General features: G+C 37.1%; 1 protein-coding gene across 1 annotated transcript in view; it reads right to left on the bottom strand.

Annotated features, from left to right (window-relative positions):
* Positions 1-27,429, bottom strand: part of LOC134390134 (contactin-4) — a 353,707-nt gene that overhangs the window by 165,483 nt on the left and 160,795 nt on the right. Inside the window, exons 5-7 of the mRNA XM_063113414.1 lie at positions 20,683-20,880; positions 4,365-4,467; positions 1,111-1,295 (exon numbers count right to left, since the gene is read on the bottom strand). Of these exons, the coding sequence (XP_062969484.1) occupies positions 1,111-1,295; positions 4,365-4,467; positions 20,683-20,880 (486 nt within the window). The remainder of the gene's footprint in view (positions 1-1,110; positions 1,296-4,364; positions 4,468-20,682; positions 20,881-27,429) is intronic.

The raw sequence follows: 27,429 nt of genomic DNA, 5'->3' as shown, positions 1-27,429 counted from the left end.
TGTGTTCTCCTCCCACATGAGCTGCATCAGAGATATGTGAATCCAAAGTGCTGAGGGTCATGTGGGGGAAGTCACTGAAGGCTGGCTGATATTGGACATCTCTGCCCGATTTCCAATCAAACTTCTAAAACCTTGTAATCATTGAACAGAACTCTTTGGCCATATCTTAAAACCAAAATGCCATGGAAGAAGAATTGGTGAAATAAGTAGATTTTTGTGTTACCCGTTACTGCAAGAAATAAGAACATTTAAAGCTTTTGCTACAACTTGCCCCTTCAGAACTACTGTCATGATTTTAACATGCACTGTTGTTTATTTAAACCATTCTTGAATAAAGACCAATCTATAATATTTATTTTTCATACCCAGACAGATGGAATTCAGGCATGCTCCACTTTTGCAGAACACAATTTACTTTCAAAATGCCTATACAATGAAGTCCTTTTCTGGATTTCGAATCAATACCCTAACAGGGTTTCCAAGATAGGCTCCATAATGACCATGTGATAGAGGTTTTACGTTTATATTATGTTTGAATCAATGCTGAAGAGTTGATTGGAATAGGAGCAGCTGCTCAAAAAAAGTTTTTGGGGTGAGAGAGATCTGTCACATTCCATTCTGATATGAACTAAATCTGGACAGTGAGCATTTTGAAATGTTTGTGGTGCCACATTAAATTGCTACCAGATAGGAGCAGTTACAAAAGATTAACACAAGCTCCAGATCAAATTCTAATGAAGAAAAGCATTGAGCTTTTAAAAAATTAAATCAGGAGTAGGAATAACAAAATGTTTCCTGTGTCAGGTTAACAGCTTGACGGGAAAAGGAAAAACAGGCTCTTTTGCAAGTGTGTTCACACTAATACTCATTCCCCAAACACATCAGCCTAATTTCTTCCTCTCTGCTCCATCAACATCCTTGCCCCCCATCCTCACTATCCACACCCAGAATCATCCAGGGAATGCCAATTATATAGCAAACCACACATTTCATACAGCCCTGTCTGCACAATCCCTTCCCCAAAGCCTAAATGAAAATCTTCCAGCTGATGATTCTAAAATGAAGAAGTTTTATAGTACTACAAATGATAAACTGGAATCACAATCTTACCATAAAAAGTCAACTGTCCTCTTGCTACATTTTTCCCTCTGGAATTTTCAGCCACACATTCATATAAACCAGCATCCTCCTGTTGAAAATTGGGGATTTCAAGAATTCCGTTTGACTTGTGTCTTCTGGCTTTCCTAGCTATTGGCTTTCCATCAGCTCTTCGCCAGATAATAGTTGGTACTGGACTGATAGCAAAAAAAAAAAAAAAAAAAAAAAAAGCGAGTGAATCAAATGAGAGAAAACTGTATCTTTTACTTGAACCTATGCTTCTAACAATACCTTCCTTCTTGGTTCTAAATATATAAGTTTACATGAGACAGTGTTCCCAAACTTCATTCATTCTTAAATTAGTATTATGATTTTAGCTATATCCATATCTCTAGTAGTATTATTTTCTTAGTGTTTTTCTTAAGATCAAATAACTTCTTAAATAAGGTAATCTACTTCCTATGAAAAATTATCACTGAATAAAAACAGGTTTATATGCTTGTTATATTTTTTCTAACCCACAATTTTTCTAAATCACAAATATTAAAATTAAAATGTTCGTGCACATTTGTAGCAGGCTAAATAGGGCTGCAAATTCTTTCACATTCCTCCCACTGCATTGAGGTCTATGTCCCTTCCCCTGGAACCTGGTGGGTTCTTCAGATTATTTTGACTAATAACATAAGGCAGCAGTGATATTGTATCAGTTTCCAAGCTCAATTGTTAAGAAAGAAGCATCTTCTACTTTCTATTTCCTGGAACGCCTATGGAAGCCCTGAGCTGTCCTACAAGAGGTCTGAATGCCTTGATACTGCCCTGCAGGAGAAGACCCAAAATCAGGCTTCCCAGTTGACCATCCCAGTGAGCCAAGCTTTCCAACATCCCCACCAAGACACCAGAAATGTGAGAGACTGTCCTGTCCTCTCTAGCCCAGCTCATCTGCCAGCTGAATACCACTAAGAGACCACAAGTAATGCTACACAGAGTAAAAGAATCATCCAGCCAAACCCCGCCCAACTTCTTGACCCACAAATTGTGAGATATAATACAACACTGGCTGTTTGTTCCTTCTAAGTTTGTTATTTAGCAATGGACAACAGAAATAATGTATTTTTATAAATCGTATGTACCCTACTTTGAGAAACATTCAAATAATGAACAAATGATGGTAGAAATAGTGAGCTCATAAAATTTGGGAGAGACGATCTAATTGTTGACATAGAGGAAGAGTTTACCCAAGGTTCACTGTTTTTGACAACATAGTTATCCTTGTCCCCATTTTTATATGAAAAACCTTACCAACTTATAGCAGTCCATTTGGAGGGTGGTTTGGGGAAACTTTACTTAAAATAGAGAGATAAAGAAGCAATCTGTGGGGTCTTTATGTACCCCCAAGGCATCTATCATCCTATTGCCATAACTGTTCGAACACATCTTAAATTGCAAGAAGGGTATCATTGAGTCTGCAAATCAACGGTTTAGCAAGCTAACCACAGCTTTTAAGATTGTGGCTTCCTAGCAAGGGATAAAATTATTTACTTACTTATTTTTCACAAAAACACATACAGAAGTAATTAGACTAAAGGCTTGCTAATCTTCCCTGGGAAACCTGAGATGGTATTTAAAACATTAAAGCCATCAACTCTACTGTACTTGTTTTAGAAGAATTTAAGTTCATTAGACAGACACTAACTCAAAATGCAGAAACTGTTCTATCAAAAGTACAAAATGGTTGTCTTTAAATCTGATGAGACATACACTTAATTCAAGCTCTGAAAATAACTGTACTTAGATGTAGTCTTTCTGCTCTTAAGTAAGCAATGATGATGTGTTCTAGCAGCTGGATGTGTATACCCAAACACTTCTGTGTGGACTGGAGGAGCCCAATTTGAGGCTTTTGTTTTTATTCTAGTGCCATTCAAACAGTGTGAATAGAGTTTAATTCACAGCCCCCTTTGAAATGCGAACAATGAAATGTTGCTCTTTCTCCACAGATTTTTCAAGGTATCACCTTGCAGAGATTGCCACATATATACCCATATATATGTCCACTTACCTGTTTTCACCTTTTCTTTGATTGATATACATATACACACGTTACAAAATACTTTAAAATAAAACCACAACCATATTATACTGTTTGCAGTTTGATACAGTGTTCAATCTGCAGCTATATTATAATTTATTTAATGTGGTAAATTTTCAGGACATAAAAAATTACCATTGTATTGTACTACACCAAAATAAAGATACTAGTGTAGCTTATATTGCCATGATTTGAAAACACATGGAAACCAAAATAACCCTTCTATTACAAGTGAACATAAAATGAAAAAAGAAACATCTTTCTATCGTTGCTGTAAAACACAAAAATCATAAGAAAATGGGTTACATGCTGAAACAAGGATCAAGCAAGAGTGTTGCTGCCTTCGTCAATATTTGGGCGAAGAAAAAAGATAGGGAGTTAGTAATGGGTTAATGCATAGATGGGTTTGGGGGTAGAGATTTACTTGGATCATTAAAATCCAAAGAAGATCTAGAAGTTCTCACTTCAGATGATATTTTATATTGTTCATGCCAAAGCTTTTCTGTTGTTTACTGGAAAATAAAAATCCCAACCGATCTGCATTTTATTTTCTTTATGGCTACTGACAGATGTTCTATGGAAAAGTTAACTGGTTCTCAAGTAGGATCTTTTAAGGATAATCCAGACTAAATAATAAAGTTGTAAATAATTTTCAGATGACTCTGTAAAATAGAGGCTCTCTTAGAGGATATCAGGTCTAACTCTAGCCAGAGCAGACGGAAATACAAAGTAGAGAAAAGAGACTAGCAATTTAAAAAGAAATTTAAAAAAAGTTTGATGCATCCTCCCTGTAAACTGGGGCCAGAATGAAGGTCCATATTTTTCCAAATAGTCAGCTTAACTGTACCTCAAACGAAGGCCATTGTTTTCCTGTCATTCTGGGTTAGACAGCATGCACATTACAGGTCATAACAGAATAAAACACTTTTTCAAAATTGCCCATTCTCCTCTCCTTTGTGAAGCTGTCAATTGTGGCAGCCTAAATCTCCTTGCACCACTAGACATACTCTCTGCATGGTGCGAAGGCAGAATCAAAAACGCATAAGCAAAATGACAAAAAGAAAGGCTGGACTTGCTTTTCTCAGTCACCTCAGAAGCCATCACTGCCAACAGTACCAGGAAAATTCGATGCCTGCCCCAGCTAAAGGGAGGACAAGGAGGAAGAGAAACCAGAACTTACTTTCCTAAAGCAAAGCATTCCAGCTTCACCGTCGCTCCTTTTGCGGTCGGGACCGTTTCTGGGAACTGCACTTCTATTTTTGGTTCATATTCACCCATCACCCCTGTGAATAAACAAAGGAGCTAAGTCTTGGAGATTCTTTTAAAATGTGCATAAGTGTTTTTCTGGTAATGTAGGATGATCCAATACATCATTATGTGCATAATGAATTCCCTCATTTAATGCAGGTCCTATCTCTAACAGCCATGAATTGTGGCTTTTCTCCCAGTTACTGCTAGAGAAAAATTTGTATCATAGCACCACACCATCTGCCTAGGATTAAATTCTCCATGCGTTCAACTTCACTTCTCAAAAACACTTTTTTAAGAAGGTAATCAAGGGAAAAAAAAGAGAGAGAGGAGGGTAAAATACTAATCACAAGGAAAATCAAATAAATTATCTTTTTGGAAACATACTGGAGAAAAATGTAAAATATTTAAAAGTACTTTTAAAAATACTTGCATGCTTTATTATGTCTATATAAGAAATTTTTCTGAGCAATCATTCTGTGGCTACACTTTTTACTTTTATTTTCAAGGCCGATCTGAACTAATCATAAATGAGTGTATGTAAGGTGACATCAAAAGCCTACATTTTTATTATATTTTGAACCAATGAAAAACAGAATAATAGGAAGCAACTTACAGAAAACAACTTTTAAGTTATACCTACCTTGCCAATGGCATACTTATCTTGAGGGTCATATTCTCCCACTTTGCCATATGCTGAAAAATGACTGTAAAATTCTGGCCAAGGTAACATAGCCTACCAAACTAAGTCCATACTTCATAACTAAATAGTTATCAATATGTTCTTGATCCCATCTACCACCACTCTAATTGCTTTAATATGTTTATTCCCATCCAATTTCTGGCCATATTTTATGATCTCTGACTTAACTGTGCCAATATGAAGTTTGGAATTATCTAGCTTACTCCAAAATGATAGAACTCTCCATTTTGTCTCTCCTTTAGGCTTCCCACAGTCAGAGGGAAAAGACTGAAGGATTCAGAAGAAAAGGTTGAAAACAAGGAATGGGTGGGGAAAGGTGCAACAAGGAGAAATGATTTTACTCATTTGGCAGAGGTGACCCTCTTCATCTGCTGTTTCAGAGTCTGAGAAGCATCAAGGGGGTCTCAGAGAAAAAAAAAAAAAAAAAAAAAACAACCCTATGTGTCAAATGACTTACAGTCTAGCTGGGTTTGTTACGAGGTGTGTTGTCCAAGTGTAAACTTGAACAAAGTTTTCTTGTTGTTGTTATTGTGTTTTCTTTTCTAGGCTGACAGGGAGTATTGGATTTGGAAGGGACCTTTGAGATTATTTAGTTTATTAATCTTGGCACATAGATGCATGCAAGCTCTTCTAAACAGAGGATCCACTCCTAGAAACCTATTCTGGAAGTGACGCTTATCCCTCAAAATGTTAAAATCACAGTTCTAATTTATCTCTTCCTTTTACAAGTAAGGCTTTAATCTCAAGGGGGTTAAATAGTTTGTCTTTATTCCCACAACAAACTAGTTATTGTTCAAGGCTGAAACTCAGGCCCTGACAACTCCTCTTCTTAATCATTTGCTATGGCCTCTCAGCACTGCGATGAATAACAGTAGTTATTGAATACAAAACTAGATTAAAATACACTAAATCCAAGTGTGACATGTTCACATACAAAATCATTCCTCTTTTGTTGGCTAATCTCTGCTCTCCAAGTTCTCTTGCATCTGAGTGTGGGTTTGCCTTCCTCTGAGCTTTTGCATAGAGCTGGTAAATACACGCTGCATACTAACAACGGCATTCACACACAGCTGCTGACCTGCTAACAAACAGCCCCTGCAGTTGAATCATCATCCCATAAATATCAGTAGTATGACGCTGAGCACAGTGAGCAAGTTAACACCTTTTAGTGCTGTGTATGTGACTGTATACTCTGAAAGCAGTGTTAATTAAAAACAAGAATTGCCTTGAGAGAAAGAGGTCTTTTGTTCTCCCAGGAAATCAAGACAGTCTGCATTGCAGAGTATCATGTGTTGGAGGGAGACAACAAGGTTAAAATACAAGGGGAAAGGATGTCTTAGAAGTGATCTGATTTTTCCCCAGCCTCCATCTTTCTATAAACATCTCATAAATATTGTGTTTCTTTAATCAAGCTATGAAAATTATAACAAGAAGCAAATATAACTCATACAACCTTGCTCTGAGGAACTATCACTGACAATGCAGAGACTCAATGTCCCTGATACCTCAATTGTTATCTCCTCATACTAAAATCCTACCTATTAAGGCCCAGACTGAAAGGCTGCTTTCCAGGATCCTTCACCTGCTTACTGCCTTCCTCTCTCTGCAAACCCTACTCTCTATCCCACGGTGGTCTTTAAATGAACAGAAAGTACCAAAACTTCTTCTGCCCCAATTCTCACCATTTCCCAAGACATTTTTTTAAACAAGTTTTTTGAGGTATAATTTACATACAAAATAATTCACCAATTTTTAAGTGTACAATCCAATGATTTTTAGCAGACTTGTCGAGTTGTGAAGCCATCATCATAATCCAGTTTTAGAACATTTCCATCACTCAAATAAGAACACTCTTGCCCATTTTCAATTAATCCCAAATCCCAGTCCTAGCCCCAAGCAACCTCTAATCTGCTTTCTGTCTGTATACTTTTGCCTTTTCTCGACATTTCACATAAATGTAATCATACAGTATGTGGTCTTATATGTCTGGCTTCTTTCACTTGGCATATTTTCAAGATTCATTCATGTTGTAGCATGTGCCAGTAATTTCTTCCTTTTTATTGCAGAACAGTATTACACTGTATGGATATACCACTCCAACTTTTATTTATCTATTCATTGGCTATAATAGTTTGCTAGAGATGCCATAACAAAGTACCACAAACTTAAAGCAAAAGAAACTTATTCTCTCACAGTTCTAGAGGCTAGAGTCATAAATGAAGGGGTTGACATGGCTTTGTTCCCTCTGAGACTCCAGGCAGAATTCTTCCTGGGCTCTTCCTAGTTTCTGGTGGTAGCTGTCAATCCTTGGTGTTCCTTGGTTTGCAGACATGTCCCTCCAATCTCTGCCTCTGTTGTCACATGATATTCTCTCTATGTGATTTCCTATTGTCTTCTTTGGAGGATATCTGTTGTCACATGATATTCTCTCTGTGTGTTTTCCCATTGTCTTCTTTGGAGGATACCAGTCATATTGGATTAAGTATCCATCTTACTCTAGTATGACTTCGTCTTAACTAATTACATCTATAATAGTCGTACTTCCATGTAAGGTCACATTCTGAGGTACTGGGGGTTAAGACTTTCAACATATCTTTTTGGGGGACACATTCAATTCATAATAATAGTTGATGGGCATTTGGGCTCTTTTTACTTTTAGCTATTACCAGCAATGCTTCTGTGCACATTTACATGCTAGTCTTTGTGTGGATATCGTTTCATTTATCTTGTGTGTCCCATGACTTTTACATGGATGACTCTCTTGCTTCACGTCTCAGCTTAAATGATGAAACCTCAGAATAGTATTTTGTGATTACTCTATCTAAAATAGATCTCTACTATTACTCTCTATTAACACCTGTTTCTTCATGTTACTTATCACTATTTATAATTCTCTTGTTTGTTCATGTGTTTACCTACATGATAAAACATGTAATATCAAGTAATGTGGGTGTTAGTTGTATTGGTAGTTTCTATCACAGTGTCTTCACTTTAATAGATGTTCAGTAAGTAACTAATAACATGACATATTTCACATATAAACTTTGGGACACCTCTTGAATAGCTTTACTCCTTTTTATCATCTTTATAGCTATTTATATACATGGCTTCTCTCCTGGTATATTTCTTGCCTCCTTGAAGAATTGAAATCCTTCTGACTTTTTTATGTATCCCTTACAAATCTTAGTTCAATACCAGCAATATGAAAAAAAATAGTGATGAGCAGGGATTTGAGGAAGGGAGGAAAAGATGTAGGAATGTAGGCCTTTATATTGTGACACATAATAACCATTAAGTCAAGCACGTACTTCTTTCCAGGCATGAAAGTCACTATTAAGCATCATTGTGGCTTATAGTATAAGTTCACTCACTTAAGATAATCATTTACCAAAATGAACTGTATCAGTTTTTTACCTGGTCACATGGAGTGATTCCTGGGTTGATACACAGTGACCCATGTTTACGGCTATAGAAACACAAGTAACAGTCATCAGTAATAATACAGATTCATCTGTATATATGGCAGTAGTTACACTAGATAAAGATAGGAATCAGAGATGGAATTGCATGGTTTTCACTGCTATTTAAAGAGTTCTCATTCTACATAAAGATTGTCCTAATATTAAAGTCATAAAAGTGAGAAAAGCAATTTTCTTCAGCTGTATTATGAACTTTTTTGGAACACCTGTGAACTATTCCATTTAATTTGGTTACATCTGGCACAGGCTATATTTTTATTTCACTATTTTTTTCATTTTAACTACTTTGGCATTAACTTTCTGCATTAAATTTAAAAGCTGTTGCCTTTTTTGTTTTTTAAGAAATAAAAGGCCCCTTAAAACAGGAATACATTTTTTAAGTCATTCCTCTGACCACCTGTACACTTTTGAACTTAATTGTTCTACAGCTGCTCTGGTGATTTACAGAATGATTAGGCTGAAAGAGTGAGGCCATTGGCAGAATTGCTCCAGAACCCTTTTTCTATCTTAAACTATTTAAAAGGTTGGGAAGCTGTAAAGGCCTAGCCATGTCTACACAACCAAAGTAAAGTAGAAGTAAGGAGTACATATAACATAGTCTGGTTCAGCCAGGATATATAATCTCAGCAATACTCCTTTCCTGCTGCATTAGACACATATTTGCCTATAGATACAATGCTTGCTTTCAATTCTAAATAAAGACATCCATACCTATACTTTTATATATAAAGTAAAAAAAAAGTCTTAATTCATTAAAATGCACTGTCAATGATTTTTAGTTTTTGGAGTAAGAGAGCCAATATAACAATAATGAAATTCACAGCACTTGAAATTCCATACATCAAAGTCCTCAGAAGGCAGGGGCTTAGCTCTATTTATGTTTTAATGAATTAACTCAATAAATACTCATTTAACACCGACCAAAAGCTATGCAGTGTGCCTAGCAATGGGGGCACATTGCGGATAACACAGACCTGATTCTTATCTTCATGACATTTATAGGCTACTCTTTTTCAGTGCATTGCATAGGAAGGTGGCCTATGCAGGCAATGATTATTTATTGAACAACTGAAAGAGTTGATTTCATAGGAAGACATAGCTAGAAATTCTAGATGTTTTTTCTAAAGCAGTTGTTCTAAAACTTTAAATCATCTGGAGGACTTGAGTTTCTGATTTAGTAAGTTGAGATGGAGCCTGGGAATTTGCATTTCTAAGAAGTTTTCAAGTGATGTTGATGCTGCTTGTCTGGAGAATACATTGTGAGAATCACTTTCCTAACTATGAGCAAAACCAAGAAGTTCCACTTGACATGAATAAATATGTCATATGAGATAGTCATTGGGAGAGTACCAGTAATAAAGTCCCACCAGGAACAAGGCCCATCAGAGCCAGGACTCTGAAGATGACCTTGTGGCAATAGCTGTCCCCATTTCAAAACCTGGGCAATTCTTAAGGTTGATGCTGATGTCTGTAAGAAAAGAAATTTGACAAAATAGTTGGCAATTTGCAGAATATGAAAGAGAAATCAGCCACACACTGCGCTTGTTTAAGTACAATTTGCAGAGCTCTGTGTTGGCAGAAGGAGGCCAGTCTGCAGAGCTGCGTGCCATAAGATTTTGCCAACACCTGCCTTAGCTGGAATCTGTGCTTGCTAAATTAAACTACAGAAGGGACATTTACCAACCTCCACAGAGTGGGATTTTGTACTGAAAAAAAATATTGCAAAAATTGTTGAATAAAAAGTTCCCACACTGACTTTCTTGAGAAACAAGTCATATGATGTGTATTCCATGAATCTAAAAATATTTGGAAATATATAATCAGTCATACAAATTCCCTTGACTGAGTTTACCATTTTGCCCTTTTTAAAAAGGCACATTTTTCCCTGGATTGAGGAAGACCTATGAAGTCTAGTGGACTATCCAAGGAATCTCCTCTACCACTACCCACCAAGTACATGAATTCCCACTGGGTCTGAGGCAACAACTGTCCAAAGAAGAACCTCCCACTGCTGGAGAGGAGAAGTAAGTACCTCGAGGTTGTATATCACCTCATATTTGGGGTTTTAAGTATCCTTAGAAACCTGTGATAAATGAAATAAACTCAATGATTTGACTTCAATCAAACCTGCATCTCCTTTTCAATAATTAAAATGCAGAGAGAACTTTTTCCAGAAGACTCTCTCATATAAAGGAAGAGTGACCATGTATCCCTGCTTGCCTTCGACAGTCCTGGTGTGCCTGAATTCCTGAAGTAATTTGCTAATAGTTCCCAGTTCGGGCAGTTAATTATCAGGTCATCTTTTAAGCCAACTTTTGCCTTCCTTTGAGGAAGTACTCCTATATTCATCCTACTAAAAAGTTCTTCGTACAGTCATCCCTCAGTATCCACAAGGAACTGGTTCCAGGACTCTCTCAGACACCAAAATGTGTGGCACATGTCCCTTATATAAAACATCCTCTCTACCTCTATACATGTTGGTCCTAGTTCAAGTCTTTGGAGCAATGAAGAACAAATCTTTTCACTGACAATCTTCAGACACTTAAAGATGTTATCATATTGCCAGGAGTCAGCAAAGTTTTTCTGTAAAAGACCATGTAGCAAGGATTTTATTTAAGCTTTGTGGGCTATACAGTCTCTGTTACTACTCAACTCAGTCACTGTAGCTAGAAAGCGGCCATAGACAAAATGTAAATAAATGAGCATGGCCGTGCACCAATAAAATTTTATTTACAAAAACAGGTGGTGAGCCCATAAGCCCTAGTTGGCTGATCTCTGGCTTAGAGGAAATGAAGAAGATAGCAAAGTTTGAGAGATTCAACAGAATTAACAGACAAGCTATTTGAACTAAGAAGAGATTTCAGCAAGCCTGCCAAATACTGAATCTCTTACAAGAATAACAGCATTTTCGTATACCAGCAATAACTAATTAGAGAATGTGATTAAAAATAAGATACCATTTATAATAGCAACAAAAATTATAGAGAACCTAAGAATTAGCTAAGAATACCTAACACTTCTATGGAGAAATGTTTTCAATTTTATTTACAGAAACAGGCCATGACAGGATTTGGCATGTAGAAGAGTGTTTACCGATCCCTGCTTTAAACAAATACAGTGCCTACAGTATTTGTTTAAAGCAGGGGATTCTTTAAACAAATTCTGGAATTTGTCTCTCTCTCTTAGGTTGTCCAATTCTTCATGAAAGTTTGGGCTGGTTCCTGGGACCAGGTCTGGTTTCCTCATCTCCAAGCTGTGATTATATACATAATTTCACTGTACCCTTCACTGCACCTTGGTAGTTCTTATCACAATCGAAACTTACATGAACTGCTTTAATTCTCCACTCTTCCCTCAATATGGTCCCACTCCTGCCTCAGACTGCAATTAGGTTTCTCAGCCAGACTAAAAACCATGAGGGCATGGAAAGACTTTTGCATCCTTAGTGCCAGGGATACAACAGGTGCTTGTTGGATATTTCTTTGTTAAATATATGATCAAAAGAAGGTCCCAAGTCAACTCTATTCTAGGCTAGCCATCTCTACTTCCTTCTTTTATTTCAAATCCTTCTGTCTGTAAAGGTATTATTTGGAACTCAATTCAGTATTTCCAATAAAGAATGAAACTTTAGACCCATTGCTAATTGTGAGTTTGCTATGGATTCAATTTTGTCACCCATAGGTTCAAGTATTAATCTCCACCGTTGGGGTTGAGGGCAGGAAATCTTATTCTGGTGATTGAAAGGTGGGACTTTTAAGAGGTGATTAGATTGTGAGGGAATAGACTGATCCATTAATGGAGTAATAAGTTGATGGTTTAATGGGTGGTAATGGATGTAGTTCTGTTGGCTTTAGAAGGAGAGCAAGTGAGCAGGTGAGCTCTCTCTTGCACAGACCATTTGCCATATGACACCCTTCATTTCTGTGAAGAGTCACCACCAAGTGAAAGGACCTCACCAGATGTATTCCTTTGACTCTGGAATTCCCAGACTCTGAAACTGTAAGAAATAAATTCTATTTCTTTATAAATTACCCAGTTTCAGGTATTCTGTTATAAGCAACAGAAATGGACTAATACAGAGTTCTCTAAGACTGTAGGCTCCTGGGGGCTGAAATCACATCCTTTTATTTCATAGCATACCACACACTATGGGCACATAACAGATGCTTCCTAACTGACTAGCCAAATGCCCATCCAAGACCTTTGGCCCTCATGGATCTGAAATGGAACTGGCTATGCTAGAGGTCTAAAGCTGACTGCCAAGTTTCTAAGCTTGTCAAACCTTCAAAATATCTGGAGCCATTAAGATTCTATTAAATCAGATTAGCAATGGCAGTTTAGAAAAATATCTCACATCCTTTAGTCATTTAGATGTTCTCCTCATAAAACATGTTTTACGCCCACAGATCCTCAACTGTGATGTTGTTAGAGAATTAAAAACAAGACATAATTGCTGCGACAAAGCCATGCAAAAGTTGCAATTAGAAGTGAAAGTAAAATAAAGCAATGTGTTTTGGTATAAACTCTAGATCTTAAATAATATGAAATTATGTCTAAGTGGAGGGCTTATCTCTGCCTGTTGCCTGTCTAAATGCAAAGTCATTAACAAAATGCTGTAGATCAAGACAACAATCTAAAAGAGATCGTCTTAATGACTGAGTTTTTGATCTGACCACTAGGTTAATTAAATAGCCTATGAATAAAGCTGATCTGTTCATGAAGATAGATAGTGGTTGCTAATGCTCCCTTGGGGATCTAAAGTATTTTGGGGCAATATTAGGGAAGTTTATTGTGAACAGCTGGAAGGATCATAATGAAGGATACATGACGCTATATCAATACGATTCCAGAATATTGTAGATTATTCTAGTTTTCTCCTTTCCACTTTACAGCTTTTCTTTGGTCTTAAGTTTGGAACTTTGGAGGGAATATAGTCTTCTGAGTCACTAGGACGTTTAGTGCTCACAGAGGTAGAGGCTTGCAAAGAGTGAATACACTTAATTTTCTGCTGGGATTGGTATCGGCATTGGGAAGAAATCTGATCCAATGAACAGCATCTGTCTTTTGAGTAGTGTTTGATGTTATCTGATCTGTGCAAATATGGAGATTGGAGTAAAGTAAGCTACAGATGTTCTGACTGGAATCCTAGAGGACAAAAAGAAGAAACCGCAGATATAATTTACTTGTGGAATATACTATAAAACATATGTACTTCACAGGGCCTGGTTTTCCAAAGCCTTGCAGTTTCAAATATTGACATTGCAAGGACAGGAAGTTTTCCTCAGGCTATAAGTCTCTGGTGTAAGATAAAGAATTGTGGCACAGCAGGTTGCTGGCTCAAAGACAGACTAGTTACTGATTGTTAGGTAAAGATACTGAGAAATTGCTATAAAAAGGAATGTTTGCTAAGATCAAGCTTGTGTTGATAAGACCACTTAATTGCCTTACTGGAATGTCATCTGGCTTGCTTCACTGAAAGTTACCAGCCTATATTGTTAAAGTATAACCTACCTTTGTTCTCTTCCTGTAACTCCCTGGTCTGGAAAATAAATGCAGGAAGAGAACCTCAATTCAGCGTTAATTTCCCAAGGAAGGGCTGCCTCTCACTGGAGGGTACCTGGGAAGTTAACCTCTTTGGGGCTTCTCACTGCTCAGAAGAGATGGGCTTTGAGTAATCCTTTGCATCTCTGTCACCTAGGGGAAGTGGGGTAACAAATCCGTGGGAAGCAAAGCAACACAAAGCAACATTTACTCATTTTTATAGCTAAGAAAACTAAGGACCAAAGAAATGGTATGATTTGTCTCCTGTGAAGTGGTGGAAGATCTGGGACTGCACCCCACAATCCCTTACTTTCCCTCTTGACTTTAGTACTGCACATGTTCAACACATCTATTTCTGTCCCACCACGGATTGCTCTGACGCTGCAGGATTCTAAGGTCATCAGTTGTTCTGTCCCACAAGGTTATACTTGATTGAAGATGAGAGGATTAAATACTTTGATGCTAACCTTGTTCAGTGTTTTTACGGCTACATAAAATTTGGCTCGTGAAAATGGGGGAGGACTTAGGAAAACATGGTCGGTAATTTCAGTTATATTCAAGAACATAAATATAAATTTTATATATTTTACTTTTATATTGAATTATAATGAACATTCAGAGAAGTGAAGTTTAGATTTTAACCTCCAAAGACAATATATCTAGTGATATATTGAACACTGAACAAATATATGCTTAACAAGGTATATAAATATGGAGGTGGAGGAAAGGGAAAAAGAGAGAGATAGCAGAGAGAGAGAGAGAGAGAATTTGAAACTCTGGAATAGGATAAATTCATTGTCCCATTTCCCAGTATCTCTTCTATGTAGAGTTCTAATTAGTGATAATATTCAAAAATTAATAGCCAGTATGTAAAGCATTGGCCCATCAGACAGATACAGGCTGTAAACTGCTCAACATTCGTCTTGGTTCTAATAAGCAAAACAAAGAACTGGTAAACCAATTTCCAGCCAGTATCAAGGAAAACACAGAATAAAGGCAAAGACTAAGCAGCAATTTTTCATGCTCAATGATGTACCTGTGTATGTAATGTACATAAACATCCTCATTGACATTATCTCATTTTACCAAGACTGTCCTATCTCTGTTAATTCTTTGCACTTTTAGCCATTTTAGAGGGAGTCATGAGTAGTGGCTAAAGACAGAAGAAACAGCCATTATGACTATCTTCTAAGTCTATTATTTCTCTAGTAGTTACCCTATATGGGTGGGCTGTTACCTTTATTTATGAAAATTTAGGGAAAATTCTATGAGATCTGTGTAGAAAGCATATAATATAACAAGCTCATCATTATTAATAATCAGCAATTGGGCTAATATTCATCAATGGACTACTTTTGTACCTATAGTAATACAACTATGACGTATTCTTCCCAATTATAATCTTTTCCTTTCATGATATCTAACCAATAGGTGCACTTGTCCACATAACAAGTTATATTATCTTTTCAAAGCAGATTTAAAAATATCTAGATAAATAACTATAAATTCTGATATAAAATTCTCTTACATTTGTCTAACAACTCTCAGTTTTATAATTCCTACAGGTAAATACGGCAAAATAACTTAATGGTTATTTGGAATAATTCCCAATATAAAATTTTCAAAAATTATAAAGGGAAAAAATAAAGTATGTAAATTTAGAGGCCTAAATAGCCTTTTCTGAAACACAGTTAAATAGCATGATGACTGGGGACCAAGACTGTGTCCTGATGCTATCTTATCTTCCTTCTCTGGTCCTTAGTTCCCTTCTTTCCCTAAAAATAAAGATATAAAATTGGGTGATTTGGTAAATGCCTTCTAGGTCCAATTATCTGAGTATAACCCCTTAAACCAAGCATTGGTCTAAAAATTTGAAAAATCTATATTCTTTGCAGAAAATGAGAAAATACAGAGACGCAAAATGAAAAAAAATAAGAACTCAAAATTTTACCAATAAAAATTAAACTTTAAAAAGTTTAAAAGTTAAACTTTAAAGTTTAACAGTGCTAATAATTTGGAGAATATCACTCCGTCTTTCTCTGTCATTATCCACATATATATATATTTTTAAAAAGGACAATATTATCTATTCTCTACTGTAATTTTTTAAAAATATAATTTGTTGAGCTGAATTATTGATGTCGTACTCCTATTTTGTCACTGTTTAAAACACTTTATATGTAATTTAACCCTCAAAATAACTCTTCGAGGTAGATACTGTCATCCTCCTTTTACTGATGAGAAAAAGCACAATGAGCTTAAACTGACATGTCCAAAGTCACATAGCTAATAAAAATTAGCAGACTAAGGATCTCATTTTTCAAGCCATTAATGGTCATTTATTCTCATTTTCATGAGAGCTGCATGGTGAAAATTCATAATGTGTGGGTTGAATTCTACCCAGACAGCCTAGCTCCAGAGTCCTCGGCTTACCTCCATACCACCCAGGACCACATGTGAGGATCCAGGCTGGAGGATGGAGTGATCCATGAGAAGAGCTGAAGAAAAGGAAACAGGGACTACCAAGGTCTTGCAGAACTGCAATGTGCTGAGGACGAGGAGTAAATATGGTCAGTGGGATAGACCTGGGACACATTGCACCTGATTCTTATCAGGACCCCAGCCAGTATTCACCGTTCACTTTGTATGACTCACTGTGACCTTTTGGGATGGAAACAATGAATCACAGTCCAGAACTACCTAGCTGGAACTCCAATGAAATAACCCGAGTATTGGAGAAATCTAGTTCTTTAAGCTGCCTCTGCTTTTAGCAAGGGAAATGCCCAGCGTGGCAACTGGTTCACTTCGAGCTTCAAACTCTATCACCTTGCTTATTCATGTTTCCAAGGCAGAACGATGATGTGAAATTTTGAGTACACTTCAACGATCATAATGATTGTGCAAGTTCTATACTCACCTTGTGCTATCAGTCTAATATACAGTCACTAAGTACCAGGTATTGTAGAGCAATAAATTTCATTAATTTTATTCTCACAGAATATACTTTAACAAGAATATCATTTTTATTTTGCAATCTATTCTTGATTTATATTTCTTCTTTCTCTCATATCCAGACAAGAGCTAATTAAATAACCTATTTTGTGCTTAATTTAGGTATCCATTTTACGTACTGCAGTCTAAACAGGAAAGACATTATGAATTTTCACCATGCAACTTTCATGAAAGATAAGAATAAATGAGCATTAATGGCTGAAGAATGAGATCCTTAGTCTGCTAATTTTGTGAAAAAATATTCTAATACAAAACATTTGTCATCTCTATGAAGACATACGAGGCAAGTTGAGATAAATCTAAAAGCCAAGCAAAAGGCAGAGTTGTTGTCAACTTGAGGTGTACGTGATGATCCTAGAGTCCTTGTGTTCCCAAATTTTTGTTCCTTCTCTCTGAAGCAGCAGTTCTGTGTGATGTCTTTCCTCAGCTATGTCTTAGTGCATCAAAATCAGTATTTCATTTCATCTGTGACTAGACTCACCAGAATGGATAACACCACTGAATGGACATTTTGGCATAAGTGCATTTTAGGTAGAAGCCAGAGGGGCTGTATTTTTAAATGATTTCTTACAAAATGCCACTGGAGCTTATCTTTTGAAAGTTTCTTCATCTTCATGTTTGAAGAGATAGCACTAATCATTTTTTGACAGGACTGGTACCTTGCTTACTTTTCTCTTTACACTGATAAGATTTTTTAGTTTCATTTAATATAAGGCAGCTTACTCTAACATATTAATTTAACAGTTGCCATATGGTAATTACTGTACTGGAGCCTAGTATGTACAAAGCCGGATGAAAACTATGATTTGATGATGCTTGATCATAATGCGGTAGGGCAGGGGAAGGAAAGCTGAGAAGTAAATATATCAGATGAATATTATGATAGAGAGATGGACAAAAAAGCACAAAGTAAATAATTCTTCCTGTTGCCAAGGGAGAAGTGATGTTTTTGACATTCCAAATACCGTCTAAAATAATATTCTTGCTTTTTTTTCCCCCTGCAAAACTGTTCAATAAAATCATTTCAGTAAATGGCTATGCCAGAAACCTATGTGTCATCCTTCACTTTCACTTCCACCACCTCCCACATCCAATGCACAGCAAGTCCCGCAGCTTCACCTGTAAACTGTATCCTGAATCCATCCATTTCTGTCCTTCTCTGCTGTCACTCCCTAGTTCAAGCCACCATCATTTCCCGACTGAATTACTGCAATAGTATTCAGATTGGACTTTGTTTCCACTCTTGCTTTCTGAAAGTCCATTTTCCACATAACAGCTAAGCAATCTTTTTAAAAACATAAATCACTTTCTCACATACAAACCTTTAACAGCTTCTCATTGCACTCGAAATAAAATCCAATTTTCTCTCTATGGCCTCCATGATCTGGCTTCTGACTCCCTTCTAACCTCAATTCAAACCACCTTCTACCCTGTTCACTCTACTCCAACCATGCTCACATTCTTTCTTCCCTGAACATACCAAGTGTTTTTCTTCAGGCCTCAGGGCCTTTGCATGTGATGTTAACTCACTCCGGAATGCTGCTCCCTCTGATCTGCAGAGGACTGACTTCTGATCATTTAGGTCTTAGCTCTTATTTCCTCTTCATAGAAAGGCTTTCTATGACTACCCTATCTAAAGTAGACACCAACCCCACAGAGCCTCTATTTTATCATACTGGTTTACTTTTTACCATCTAAAATAATTCCATTTTTGTTTTTGTTTATGTTTGTGTGTTTCTTTGTGTCCGTATCCCTCTAAAGGATGTTAGTGCCACGAGACAGGGGCCTTAATGCTCTCATTCATCAGCACCCACAGTAGTGGCTATCAGACAGTAAGTGCTAAGTAAATCTATGTTAAATGGATATGTAAATGAATGAGTGATTAAAATCTGCAGAGCTGGTTTGTCTGTAAATACTCTATTCTGGAAGGCTCAGGTTCAGAGTCCCACTTGGAAACAAAGTTCATTGGCAATTCAGAGGAAAAAAGTAACAGACTTGGGGGATAGAAATCTGAGTTTCAATCTTCAATGTGCCAAGTTTTGCTTGTATAAATTCAGGTAAGAGGTGGTACAGTATAATGAAAAGGATCACAGAGAAGTTTTAAGGTATCAGGCTCAGGAGTCAACAAGACATGGGAGCTGGGTGCGAATTCTCGAACCATCATTTTAAAACTAACTGTGGATTTGAGAGTCATTATTTGACGTGACTGAACCCCAATTCTCTCATCTGTAAAAGAGGATATTCTTCATATAATTGCTTGAGATTTGAATGAGATAATTCGTATAAAGTACTGAGCATAGTGACTAACACTTATTTGTGTCTAATAAATGTTTGTTAATAATTTTTTGCCTGACAGATTCCCTACCTCTCTGATGGGTCTAGACATTCCTGTTCATATGGAATGGAAAGGGATTTAAAAATAATAGAAACCTAACCATGTCAACTAGGATTGATTAAATATTATATCAGCCCTTACTGAAGAGCTTAGTTATGTCTTTCTTTTCATTCATTTAACAGCTATTTCTTGAGAATCTTTTAATGTACCAGGTACTATATGGTGCTGGAGAGATAGCAGTGAATAAGGTATTACATGTGCTTTAAAAAAGGTAAGTTTATAGTAAGAGAGAGAGTGAACCATATTGGTAATTTTGAAACAGAATAAAGAGTTCTTGGGGGTATATCAATGCACTTGATTGGAGTTTGTAGAGAACGCACCTGATGCAGCAAGTTTGTTGGGGGAGGGGGCGGGGAACAGGATAAGATGGCTTCCTAGAAAAAGTGATATCTTTGAAGAAACTGGAAGGATTAGTATCACTTATCAGCTGGGACTACGGGAAGGAAGAGCATTTTAGGAAGAGGGAACAGCATACATAAAAACCCACAGTGGAAAAAGGTGGGGTACTTCTAGAGATTGGCATATAAGACTGTCTTTAAAAAGCACATGATGATTTACCATACATTGTTAAGTTGTTTAGATAATTAAGATGAAATTCATACATTTTCTTGAAATATTCTCACAATAGTGTGGGGGATTAAAACTTCTGTCTCAAATGAGCCTTGTTATTTCATTTCATAGTGGAAACTGTGCTTTCAGTGTTATATATCCAGAGGTTATTTGGACAATTTAAAACTTCTGTTTGGGCACTGAATACTAAATTACATTGAATTGATTAATGAGCTAATTGTTCAACCTTTCACTTCATTCTGCCTGTATATACAATTTAAGTGGGAGAGAAACAAGAAATAGATTCTTTTGTTACTTATATTCACCTAAATCCACATTCTATTCCTGTTGAGATTAGCAATTAGATTTTTAATTAGTTTTCCAAAACGGATTCATGGGTTTATTTCTTATGCAAGTGGAGAAGATGTAGATTTACTAAATGTGGAAAGCATTAAACTTTTCTTAAATTTAATTGAGACGATCAAGATTTCTGTGCTATAACATAACAACTTTCCACTTTTAGCCTATGACGACAAAAACCAGAATTAACAAAATCACTTGGAAAACTCACCGTCATTTCTCAATATTAGTGGTGTGGGTGGCCCCAGGACCTTGTGGTTTGTCACAGTATTGGTAACCACACAGGTATAATTCCCAACATCTGATTTTTCTACTTTGGCAATATACAGATTACCAGTCTCTTGGGAAACGAAGCGGCGATTATCCTGATAGGAAGGGTATTCATTGAAGATCCAGGCATAGCTCAGCTCTGAAAGCAAAAGGAACCATCATTACACATATGTCTTTTGGCACTGGAACTCTACTGTATTCATGAAAGAAATGGTCAAGTTAGAAATTCAGACTGTTGCCCATTGATCCTTTTTAAAGCCTGTTAAATATAAATAGGAAGTAATTTCAATCCCCTAAAACATTTTACCAGTCTTCCTACCATCAGTCAATAAAAATTTATTTCTAGAGAACTAGAAGATACAGATAATTGATGAAGAGTGTTCCAATCTCTTTAAGTCAAGGGAATAAGCATTTAGAATTTGCTAAGCGTGTGCCAAGCACCATGTATCATGTACTGAGCTAAAGCTCAAATTACAGACCCAGGGAGTCTATAATCTTGATATAATAATGCTGGAAGCCACCTTGGAAATTATTTAGATCTTTTCTTTCATCTTACAGATAATAATCATTCTAATGCATCATAATGCACACACTTGCACAGTACTTTGTGGTTTCCAATACATTTGATAGTTTTGCATTAACTGAGAAACTGGCACAGAGGAAACAAGTAACTAATCCAAACTCTTAGCCCTAGTTAGAGACAGAATAATTCCTGAGTCTCAACTCAGTCCTATCCCAATGCCTCCTACTAGCAACTCAAATTCTTACTTGTAAGGTTGAATACTTTTCCATAATTTTAGTGAGACAGTAATTTAATATGGTAGCAAATACACATTAAATACACATTGACTAGTTGACTGATTCTACAAATATAAATATGTGCTTGAAAAAAAACAATATTAGCTTAAAAATTATTATATCCACAACAGAGTGAATATGAAATATTGATCAAAGAGCAATATGTTCGCAAATTCTTATTCATCCCAGAATGCCAATGGGATGAATGAAACAGGTAGTTGTAGTAAAAAATGTTCTTTGGAAGTTTTAATTGTTCTAAAGTATTAGGTAAATGTTTTGTGAATGAATGCACAAGCCCATGCTTTCAATTTCAGAGAAGAACCCTAAATGACAGTGAGTTTAGATGATTTGCTATTGTGCTCCAAGGAAATCAAACTTCTTCAGCTCCAGGCATTTCATGATTCCTTTCTTTAAAGTATGATCTCCAGATCTGTCCAAAGCTGGAGAAGTGATATACTAGCTACTGGCACTGATTAGCCAACATGCCCCATTTTGTTTTCAAAATTACTTTTTGGAGGGAGGAGGAGGGTCCCACTAGATGTCAAGGGAGCCTCTGGTTTCAGAACGAGTTGGCTGCTATTATATGTCTCTCTTTAATATGATCCTGGAAGAAAGTCTAAATGCATGAAGTGTCCTCGGAAAATGGCAGAAAGGTCACTTCAGCATTGTATGGAGAACACTAATTACTATAAAAGGCATTTTTGTTGTTTAATTCTTCGGTGAGTTCCAATTGTAACTGACCTCAACAATTGAATGTGCAACAGAAAACATATTCTGCCTTAAAAGCCCATTGCTTACATACAGAAGAGGGGTCATGCAGACTGCTTTCTATTTATCACTGGATTATAACTTTCCCACATGCATTATTTTAGAGAGATCTAATTATGTTTATATGAGAATAGCTAATCATTTTATTTACATATGTGCATGTAATTGTAAGTAACCCCATGCTGATGTCAAGAGGATACTCAGTGTAAATAAGCAAGTGCTTCCCAGCAAGCTAGTTACTTCCTCAAGAAACAAAAATCTGGGGGAGGAACATCCCCTAAAATAGGTTGTGAAGAAATACAATCCCATATGGAGCTTTCTCATAAAAACAGATTTTAGCAAACAGCACAGCAGACAACATACTCCTTACTCACTCAACTTGATATGTGAGATTCAGGCAAACCTAGTAATCTCTCAGCACTTCAATTTTCTCATATGAATAATGAGGAGAACACTGCCTATTCCTTAATTAACAATAAGAGAGTCTTAAGTATAAATTAGCAACTCCACAGTCACCAGGTAGAAGTTAGAAAGTAATTTAGCAGCACAATATTAATCAACCCACACCTCTCCAAGGAAGAGTTGTAATCAAATATACAAAACTGTATTTTTTTTTTCCTAAAAATATTTTTCAGAGGGCTGGTGTTGGGAAAATATAAGAAAAATGGTCAGAGCCCCTCAGATGTTCAGAATCTTGCCGAGCATTTGATGTAAATAGGCATATATGCTCAGGTGTTCCTTGGTTATTGTCTAGTGTAATTGCGCATGTGCACCCAGGTGTCCTGGGTCATGACTTAAGTATAAGGATGAGTGACTCCAATCCATGGTGCCTTCCATCAACGGTATGTCCCTGCTACTGGAGGCTGCTGCTGCTAGTGCCCCTGGGACCCTCTGCAAGGCCACTGCCACTGCCACTGCCAGACCTATAAGCTGCTGGCGCTGAGGAAGCTGAGGACTGAGCTCATGTCATCTGCCAACAGCTCCTGGAATCTTTCCCAATTACATAGCACAGACCTGCGTGTGAGGGGTCTGGGGACCCAGTCTGTACAATGGGTTTGTGTGGAATATACTAAAATGCATATGTACTTCACAGGGCCTGGTTTTCCAAAGCCTTGCAGTTTCATATATTGACCTTGTGGAGGACTGGAAATTTTCTCAGGCTGTAAGTCTCTGTTGCAAGATAAGAATTGTGGCACAGCAGGTTGCTGGCACAAAGACAGACTAGTTACTGATTGTTATGTAAAGATACTGAGAAATTGCTATAGGAAGGAATGCTTGCTAAGATCAAACTGTTGTTGATAGGACCACTTAATTGTCTACTGGAATGTCATCTGGCTCGTTTCACTGAAAGTTACCAGCCTATATTGTTAATCTATAACCCCACCTTTGTTCTCTTCCTGTAACTTCCTGGTCTGGAAAATAAATGCAGGAAGAAAACCCCAATTCTGTGTTAATTTCCCAAGGAAGGGCTGCCTCTCACTGGAGGGTGCCTGGGAAATTAACCTCTTCGGGGCCTCTCACTGCTCAAAAGAGATGGGCTTTGAGTAATCCTTTGTGTCTCCGTCACCCAGGGGAAGTTGGGTGACAAGTCCGTGGGGGGCAAAGCAACGCAAAGCAACAGGTTTGGAGGGTCTGAGCCCTATCTCTGACAATATAAATGGAAACTTAGTATAACTAAAATAATGAAACATTTTGGCTTTAGTTATGATTTGCCTTACTTTACAGCTGGACAGTTAGCTCAGTTGGTTAGAGCGTGGTGCTGATGACTACAGGGTAAAGGGTTCAATCCCTGTACTGGCCAGCCACCAAAACCAAAACAAAACAGGACGTTTTTCAGAACTGTGGTCTAGTGGCTGTGAGGCTCTCTGAATTCTGTGGGAGAAAGCTTGGTTAGCAACTGGGAAGTGGATATTGGAAATAAGGCGTCTGGTTTGTTATTTTTCTAATTGGAGGGGGGAAGAAAACAGAAGACAAGAAGACCAAAATTCAAACCTGTGTTACCTAAAGGAAGCCATTTAAACTCTTTCACTTTCAACTTCTCACTCCTTAAATGGGGGTAATTTTAAATGTGATGCAGGGCCGTAGTGAAGCTCTGTTTATGTGAAAGCAAATCTCTAAAGTGCCCTACAGACGGTAGTTATTACTGGTGTCACATTCACCAGGTTGATTATTATAAAAGTAAAAATTTAAAAAAATGTTTAATTAACATGCTATTTGATCTTTGGTTTCACTGAGATGGAAACAACCTTAAGTATATACTACAGCATTTCTTAAACTGTGGTCCTTGAATATTAACTCTCTGTTCTCTACTCCCACTTTCCCAAAATTCAAAGGGTTACATGATCAAATGACTTTGAAAAGCGCTGGATTACACAAAGTCAAACAAATTTTTAAATTTTTCTTTCAGGACTGGCAAGAGATTTTAACATGCCAATGCCCTTGAAATTACTTAGAGAGTGTTTAACCATCCAAACTTATTTGATCATGGAATTACTTGCACCCCCCCAACCCCACTTTTCTAAAACACCAATTAATAGCTCACAAAACTTCATTTGGGGAAACCCCGAACATATGTAATTCCTTCAATTCAAACAACAGTAAGTATAAAGATTATTAACTGTATTACTTCAGTTTTGGGGAAAATTATTAGTAACATTAAACAGAACAACAGAAAACAACAAAACGTTGAATTAAAGTTATAAATTTCTCAAATTGTAATTACTGTAACCATTTTTCATGTTGTTAAAACTGTAACCATTTATTATTATGTTAAAAAAAGGAACAAACCATAGTTGCTGTGGGAAAAATAGAATAGTTTGGTCAGGGCCCTCCCCTTGCCTTAGGTCCAGTTGGGTGTGGTTCAGCATCACGTGCGTGCGTGTGTGGTTAAGTGCGCATGCACGCCAATGTATCTTTTTAGTTTTGTTGCTATTCTTGTGTTCTTCTGCAGAGAAAGAGGAGACAGAGAGAGTGGAGAGAGAGGGAGGAGTTTTAGTGAAGCAGGTGGGCATTGGCCTTGGGCGTCTGCCCAGCACGGCCATGCTTTTCCAAACCTACAGCTTCCAAGGACCTTTTTGGCCAGTTACCTAGCTCATAGACCTGCATGAGGGGTCTGGGGACCCAGCCTGGAATGTGAAGGGTTTGTGATCCAGTCTGTGAACAGGCTTGAGGGGTCTGGGAGCTCCAGACCCAGCCCTAGCTCAACCATGGGCCCAGTCGGTGCAGGACTCCCAGCAGGTAAAAGAGCCCGATAGCTGGCCTGGTTACCTAGCTTTACAATTGGCATCATGAACAGGATTAAGAGCTAGGCAGTTGCCAAGAAGAGTCTCAAACAGATTGTGCTAAGGATCCTAACCAACACCAGTACAACATGACTTATAAATACCGTGCAGTCCTGAAGTACAAAGGTCAGCAGAAAAGTCTTGGTTAGTGTACTAGTGAGATCATGTTGAACTAAATGCTGAGCCCCCCAAATGGGGGAAATCTCTAACCAAGATATTAACTTAGTTTTCTTTGCAGTAAATATTGCCACCTGGAACATTACATTATTTGTTTATGTGTCCATAAACATAATCAGGAAGGAGGAATGCAATGTAATGATAACACAGACATCAGAAACAGGCAGAAAGTATAGTAAAGCTGGGAAGTACCCAACGGATCACTTGTCTTATTTCTTCACTTTAAAGATATGACAATTCTGAGGCCCAGAAAGGGTAAGGCTGGAGTGTCAACAAGTGGCAGAGCAGACTATAAACTAGTCCTTCTAGTTAAGCTCCCATTCCAGTGCTCCCTTTAGGAACCAATAAGAGTTCTTGACATTTGAAAGTAAAGAGCTAGTATTGTTATATCGCTCAGCAGACAATACAGATTTCCCCTAAAAATCTAAATCTGTTTTTATCGGAGCAAAACATTAATCCATTGGGTTACATGAAATGCTATCAACAATTTGAAAAATAAAGCCAAGTAAATAAAACAAAATAAATTCTCATGTGCTGCAACTAAAAACAATGTATCCCACTCAGTTTGATTTCCTTAGGGACTTCCATGCAATATTTATGCATACTCAAACTTGACAGATTTCTTTTGATATGTTTTTACACACTAATTGCTCTTGAAGTGACACAAAGTTCCTGTCCCATTGGCAATTTGTAACAACTGAGTAAACAGATACTTGGAATGCAGTATATTAAATAGATTGCAAAACTTCTGATGCTCAATTGAAAAATACAGAGACTAGTTATAATTTGATACTCATTAGGGCAGAAGGACCTAGCAAAGGTTTCTGATTTGTAGCATCCAAATCTATTGGAAATTAACTCTAAAACTTTACTTTTAATTGGTTCCTTTTTCCATATCTTTGGACCAACAACAAGGGATATTTGGCTTAAAATAAGATACCAGTGAAACAATTTTGAAATCTAGGTACTCATTCAGCATATTTACCCAATGATCAATCAGAGTCTGGATGAATGCTCTTAACTTGTTTTTGGACACCAAGTTCTTCCTAGAGTTATATTATGCTTCATTATGTTTTGAGTCCTATCCCAGTGGTAGCAAGGATACCAGTTTTCAAAGATGCCTTTTTTAATCTTCAAAGCCTTAAATTGGAAAGGATCCTTAGTCTAATCCCTTCAATTTTACAGATCAGGAAATTGAAGTCTAGAGAAATTACATGAGTGGATCCTGATTACACATTTGATAAGTAGCAGGGATGGGATTATGGAGTAGCCTCAGTATTCAGAAGAGCTGGTTCTGTTAGGAAGCCATGTGTTCCTCTAAAAATTTATTTTGGAGCTAGAAGAGGTCAATTTTCCTTATCTGTAAGTTGAGGGAGTAGGATTAAATGATCTCTAAGTCCTTTTCAACATTAAAATTCCATAAATTCTATATGTTCGTCATCACATCCTATGCCCTCACTTGACAGATAAGGAAAATGAGATTCCAACAAACCCAGTAACTTGTTATGAATCACATGGGTAGTTACTGGCAAGGTCAAGACCTAGAAAACACACACACACACACACACACACACACACACACACACACACAGACACACACACACACACACACAGTTACTTATTTGATTTAAGCTGTGCTGTGTTTTGTAGAAAGAAGATATGGG

This window comes from Cynocephalus volans, chromosome 11 (assembly GCF_027409185.1).
Source record: "Cynocephalus volans isolate mCynVol1 chromosome 11, mCynVol1.pri, whole genome shotgun sequence".
NCBI lineage: Eukaryota > Metazoa > Chordata > Mammalia > Dermoptera > Cynocephalidae > Cynocephalus > Cynocephalus volans.
This window is presented reverse-complemented; position numbering and strand designations above follow the sequence as displayed.